Raw genomic sequence first — 6,536 nt, 5'->3', positions numbered from 1 at the left:
ACAATATAAGTCATTATAATCAGTAATTATGTCCCCACTGGATGCAACAAATGCCTCGTTTGTAATGGGTTTTATTGGTTTTGTCTCGTCCTGCTGGGAGACGGCATCACAGTGTGTTAAGGGGTGTAACATTTCCGTCACACGCTTGAGGTATTCGGCCAATCACAATGCACTTGATAGCTGGCCAATCAGAGCACACCTCGCTTTTTTAAAACAATGAGCTTTGTAAAAATCGACACGTTTCAGAAAGGCGGGGCATAGAGGAGCAACAATAATGTACATTATATGGAAAATAATGTGTTTTTTGAACCTTAAATTCCATAAACACATTGCATTAAACCAAATACACAAAATAATGTTCTTTTTAGCAACGTCATATGACCCCTTTAAGATGATCTGGGGTCATATTCCTTAAAACTAATCAATAATTCAATCATAAATTGTGTAATTTCAAAATTGTGCGTTTGGATGACCCATTAAGATGGGTTTTTGCTTACTATTGATTGTAGATCTTTGTTTTTATGTGTGTGTCATGTTCCGTCTTTACACATTTTAATATACAATATTAGAATATTAAATCACCATCTGAGAAGATGAAATACAAATGATACAAAATGAAGTTTTGGTGGTTTCATAACTCTCTGCAGTCAGTAATTCACCACACAAAGGTAGCATGATTTATTTATTTATTTCATATTTGAAAGAATTCTCACCAAGGCTGATTTTATTTGATCTAAAGTAAAAAAAAATTTATATATTGTAAAATACAGCATCATTACTCCAGTCTTCAGTGTTACATGATCCTTTAGAAATCATTCTTATATGCTAATTTGCTGCTCAAGAAACTTGATTACTTGTTACTTTCAATGATGAAAAAATTTGTGTAGTTTAATATTTTTGGGTGAAGCAGTGATTCATTTTTTTCATAATGCTTTGATGAATAGAAAGTTCAAAAGAACAGCATTTATTGGAAATAGACATTTTTAGAACATTATAAATGTTATTAGTCACTTTTTAAATCAATTTAATGCTTCCTTGCTGAATAAAAGCTGAATTATTTTCTTACAAAAAAACCTTTTGAACAGTAGTGTACATTGTAGTCGGTAATATACTGATAATAATATACACAATTATCATACTTTAATATCCTACAGTAAATGCTGTTGCTGTAAGAACTATACACACCCCTGTAATACATATTAATATATAACTTTGGTGGAAAGAAGCCAGATATATTATTGTAATAAGAGGGCAAATGCACAAGGGCAACAAAACAATCACTTCCTGCTGTTTTTGAGGTGATTGATAAGATTTGTGGATTCATTAACTTTGGGTGTGGAGTGTTTAAGCACTGGTTTGACTGTTGATTTCAAAGACTTCCTCCATTATAAAATCAGCACTTTGCTCAGAAGGGAAATTTATGATCACACGGCTCAATTCCACTGTTACATAGCATCTGAAAGTATGTATGAATCAAAATGCCTTGCATTGTACATATGTGAATATATGAAGTCACAAAAATAGCCGGGCTTCATGTGGTTGATAAATGTCTTCCAAATATATAGAAATACTTTGCACGTTTAGTTTGCTCCTGACTCATGTTCGCTGCCTCCATATCTTAAGCATTTAAGATATTTCAGAGAAAGAACTCAATACTAAGAGTTGAATCCATGAGACAAATTTGACATGTTTAGTTAGGTCTAAAATAAAGTGCTGCTGTGAAGCGGAAGTGACTCTCATTTCCCACATTGCATCGTCCTGGTGTCCAAGTTCCAAAAGTGAATATTCATCTTGGTCTCGATCTCTACATTTTTCAATATCTGTGGGAGAGACGTTCAAGGGCGAGGTATGAGCAGCGTGCATTATATTTAATTATAATTCATATTATAAAAGTGCAAACCTGCATGAACTGTTCAAAGGTGATTCCCTCATAAAATTCATCAGGACCCTAAAACAAAAAAAGTACCAGATCAACAGGTTTCAATTAGAAAAATCACATTAGAACTTTACAATGTCAAAGCCCATCATGGATTGCCAGCGTACCATCTGACCCACTGTGACACTCGCCACCTCCAGCATTGCAGCATCTGAAATGGCTTTGGCGGTTTCTGCTCCTATGGATTCATAGCTGGACAGCAGCTACTCCACAACCTACAATCAGTCACACTGCGGTCAAACAAGCCATAAATGTGTTTTGTAGTTTTATATAAAATAAGAAATGAATCTTACACGTCCGTATTCTTCCAGCGTGATGACGCCATCATTGTCAGTGTCATGCATGTTGAATAGAACTATAGAGACCAAGACATTTATCAAAATAAAAATGTAAACCTCAAAACTATATTAATGCTGAAAGAAGTTGACTTTCACAAGTATAAATGTTAAAAGGGACACAGTGAGGCTTAATCTTTCTTTAGAAATAAATTAACATTAGCTGAAAAAAACAAACGTATTTTATTTCAGGCAACATTTTTCATTTCTGTTTAGTTTAAGTACTAGTGTTGTCAAATTGATTAATCGCAATTAAACGCATCAAAAATAAATGTTTGTTCACACAAAATTTGTGTGTACTCACTGTAAATATTTATATGTACATATAAATACACTCACATACATGCTTGTATATAAGAAACAGACACATTATGTAAACACAAACTTTTATTTTGGATGCGATTAGTTGCGATTAATCGATTTGGCAACACTATTAGATACTAAAATAACTAAAAATAAACCAAAACATTTTACTAAACACGGCACATTAGCGTTAGAGCGCAATTCCATAAAAGCGCCGATGGGAGGGGAAAATTATGCGTGTGATTTACTGACAATGCGCACATTAAAGAACACAGATGCAACATCTAATTTCCATAATGACCAGCGCAATCTACCAAGAGCAGCGCAAATTACCGCCTGCTTTAAGACATGCTTCTTTTTTGGCCGTTAAATAATGCCGCAAATACCAGTGAATTGACGAGCGCAAATCTTAGTAAATCACGTTGCGTGATTCATTTAAATACTCTCCTCCCATAAATGTACAGATCGAAAGGGAAACTCCTACAAATGCATATTCAATAAGGTGAGTCTCAAAAATTTCCATAATGACCAGCGCAATCTACCAAGAGCAGCGCAAATTACCGCCTGCTTTAAGACGTGCTTTTTTGGGGTGTTAAATAATGCCGCAAATACCAGTGAATTGATAAGCACAAATCTAAATCATGTTGCATGATTTAAATACTCTCCTCCCATAAATGTACAGATCGAAAGGGAAACTCCTACAAATGCATATTCAATAAGGTGAGTCTCAAAAATAACTGTGCCCATGCCTTTTTTTAGCGCTAATTTCCCACTGCGTGTTTTTAGTAAATCCTGAAAATAATTTTTTGCCAAATGAGGGTTTGCGCTGGCGCACAGTATCTACACATATATTTTAATAAAAACTACGCAGATATATATTTAAAACATAATAATAACACAAAATTACTAACATTTAAAAATAAAACGAAGACAGGAAATTGAAAAATAAAATCAAATTCAAAATATGAACAAAAATCTGCAATAGAAAGACCATCTGTATTCTCACAGCGTAGTTTCTCCTTCTTGATGTTTTTAATCTCTTCGTCAGCAGTGTGTGGTTTGGGTGGTCTGAAGAAGGACAGGACAGTAACGAATTCCTCAAAACCGATCTCCTGCAGACAGCCCTTCTCTTTTTCACCCAAGTTCCTGGATGAAAGCACACAGACATTATCATTAGGTATGTTTAGAAGCATGACACCCCTGCTGGTAAATACTGTAACTACACTCTTAAAAATAAAGATTCCAAAACAGGGGTTTTCACAGCAATGCCATAGAAGAAGCATTTTTGGTTCCCCAAAGAATCTTTCAGTCAACTCTTTTTTGTTTCTTAGTGTAAAGAACTTTTTTTCCACTATAAAGAACAATTTGTGGAATAGAAAGGTTCCATGGACGTTAAAGGTTTTCATGGAACCATCAATGCCAATACGTCCAACTTTATCTCTATAGTATACTTGCGTAGAGCGATATATAGGCTACTATATAGTGTATCTCAGCAGCTTGATTGCTTGTAACATCGCAAAATGTAAATTATATTATCAGCCAACACTGCTACATGTGACTATAGGGCATGAATATATTAAAATATTATAAACAGTAACATCATGCTTTTCTGTCAAGCTGCTTTGAAACAGTGTGTATTGTAAAAGGCGCTATACAACTAAATTTGACTTGATTTGAATTTGACAGGTATTCCAGTGCACATTTTGAATGTGAGTCTCTACTAACAAGCGGATGATTTTAATCCGCTGGTAGACAAACAAAATGCGCAGTGCAGGGTACACAAGAAACTGAGTTGGGAAATACTGCGGCACTGCTCACTAAGGTAGCTTTATTTCTGAAAGTCAGTTTCTGTGCACTTATGCGTGAAACACTTTCTAGTATCTCAGCTTTTTGCGCAGAGACCGTAAGCAATATTTCTAGTTCATGTTAATTCATGTTTGTTCAATATTAACTTTAACTTTTGGCTAAATAAATGCTATTGAAGGTTCTCCATTATTATTCATGAGGGACATTCATTAAAGTTCATTAAAGGCATACGGGGTAAATTTTGACAGCTGGAACCTACGGTTTTGAGAAGACGACATTCTTGTGAAATATAAAACACAAGATACTATCTATCAAAGTAAATTCAAAATATGTATAATAATTAAAATGTAAAAATAATTTAAATACACTTATTTTAAATATGTCATCATAAATATGCCGTCTTCCTCAACACATCTGTACGGTAAAACAAACATAAAACACAAAATGTTTGAGAAGAATACCTTAATGTGAAATATACAATCAAAATAAATTAAAAATAATTTTAAAGGATGAAAACAATAAAAACTCGAATTACAAAAAAATAAAAAAAAATAAATTAATAATTTAAATGCATTTAAATAATTAAAAATATTTTTATAAAAAATAACTAAATATGCCATATTCCTCAACAGGTCTATATTTAAAATGAATTATATGACACTTATTTGCTTTTCAGCAAAATGGTGAAAAAAGAACTATAAAATACAAAACTCATGAAACAAACAAACAAACAAAAAAAAGCATTGGAATTTCCTCTCAAAACTGAGATATGGACCCATATGAGTTTTTTATTTTCTGAACGCACCTTTTATCAAAGAAAGCCTCAATGATCTGTCTTCGGATTGGGTTGAGGGCCAAATTGCTAATATTCTCAAGGTGTTCACGTCTGAAATGAGAAGAAATATTTATGCTGTGCATTACACTACATTTCATTATTACGGAAAATTAATCTCATCAGACATCCTTTTCAAAACACACACACAATCCAATAATACACCATGTGTCCTATTCTGTAACGCAGAACCTGATTTAAAATCAGAAGTTAAAATACAGATAGAAAATGAGTGTGGTAGATGACTGGTTATGACAGTATTTTAGAATCGTCATCAAGTCATTTGTACAGTACCTTAAAGTGTCTTCATCTTGAGTCAGGTACATAAATCTGTTATGGAGGTTATTTATCTGCTCTATGGAAACTAAAGTGAGAAAAAGACAGCAAATTCAGGAACATTTCAAAGAACTTCACAGTCACAGCTGTTCTGAAGGAGTGATGGAGACAGAATATGTGTGTCAAGATGAGCTGATAATGAAGAAACTCGTGCAAGGAATGCATGTTTCATTAGGGTAACCATCAGAAACTCGAATGCCTCAGATTACACAACACGAGGAGAGGAGGTGCACAGATACACTCACAACATGCAACAATACAAACTGTATTTATAGAGATTTAGTCGACCAAAATAGATGTAATCAATCCCTGATCTTATGACAGCTGTCACCAAACCAGAACACTCTGCTATCTGTCACTAGAATCGCTCATACAATGTGCATTTGACATGTTCAGTATGCGCAAACGGTATACTTTAAAAGTAAATACATTTAATGTTTTAGAAGAAAATACTGTGCCAGACTTTCTACTTCAAAATTTCACATTTATGTGCAGTTTCCATTTCTTTGTAAATATTTGTGAAATTTACTAGCAGTGTCTGTTTTATTTTAAAATTAATTATTTATTTAACATTTTTATAATTTCATTTATTACCCTGCCATACTTATAGACCAGTGTTTTCTTCTGGTAACTGAGAGACAGAAAAAAGGTACAAAGCCATCACTGGGCCATTATCCTAAGGTACAAAGGCTTACCTGATTTACCCCTAAATGATACATATTAGCTATGTTAAAGGTACATATTAGTGCTTTAACCCTCTATGGTATGCATTATGTTCTAACCATGAAGTACATATTAGTACCTAAAGTGTACATATTAGTTCATTTTGAAAGGATGCCGGCCCAGTGACAGATTTGTACCTTTTTTCTGAGAATGTGGAAAGGACTTGAAGAAGTAAATTATAGGTTACTACACACAAACACACACACACACACACACACACACACACACACACACACACACACACACACACACAGGTTTGTTTTTG

General features: G+C 33.8%; 1 protein-coding gene across 1 annotated transcript in view; it reads right to left on the bottom strand.

Moving 5' to 3' along the window:
- Positions 1 to 1,060: 1,060 nt before the first annotated feature.
- LOC107704440 (calcineurin B homologous protein 3-like) overlaps positions 1,061 to 6,536 on the bottom strand; it is a 7,772-nt gene continuing 2,296 nt past the window's right edge. The window contains exons 2-8 of the mRNA XM_016507367.1: positions 5,507 to 5,576; positions 5,186 to 5,266; positions 3,581 to 3,720; positions 2,230 to 2,291; positions 2,044 to 2,151; positions 1,901 to 1,948; positions 1,061 to 1,820 (exon numbers count right to left, since the gene is read on the bottom strand). Coding sequence (XP_016362853.1) covers positions 2,140 to 2,151; positions 2,230 to 2,291; positions 3,581 to 3,720; positions 5,186 to 5,266; positions 5,507 to 5,576 — 365 coding nt within the window. The 3' untranslated portion in view covers positions 1,061 to 1,820; positions 1,901 to 1,948; positions 2,044 to 2,139. The remainder of the gene's footprint in view (positions 1,821 to 1,900; positions 1,949 to 2,043; positions 2,152 to 2,229; positions 2,292 to 3,580; positions 3,721 to 5,185; positions 5,267 to 5,506; positions 5,577 to 6,536) is intronic.

This window comes from Sinocyclocheilus anshuiensis, unplaced genomic scaffold (assembly GCF_001515605.1).
Source record: "Sinocyclocheilus anshuiensis isolate Anshui unplaced genomic scaffold, SAMN03320099.WGS_v1.1 scaffold117, whole genome shotgun sequence".
Classification (NCBI taxonomy): domain Eukaryota; kingdom Metazoa; phylum Chordata; class Actinopteri; order Cypriniformes; family Cyprinidae; genus Sinocyclocheilus; species Sinocyclocheilus anshuiensis.
The sequence above is the reverse complement of the archived record's forward strand: the minus strand, read 5'-3'. Positions and strand labels throughout refer to the sequence as shown.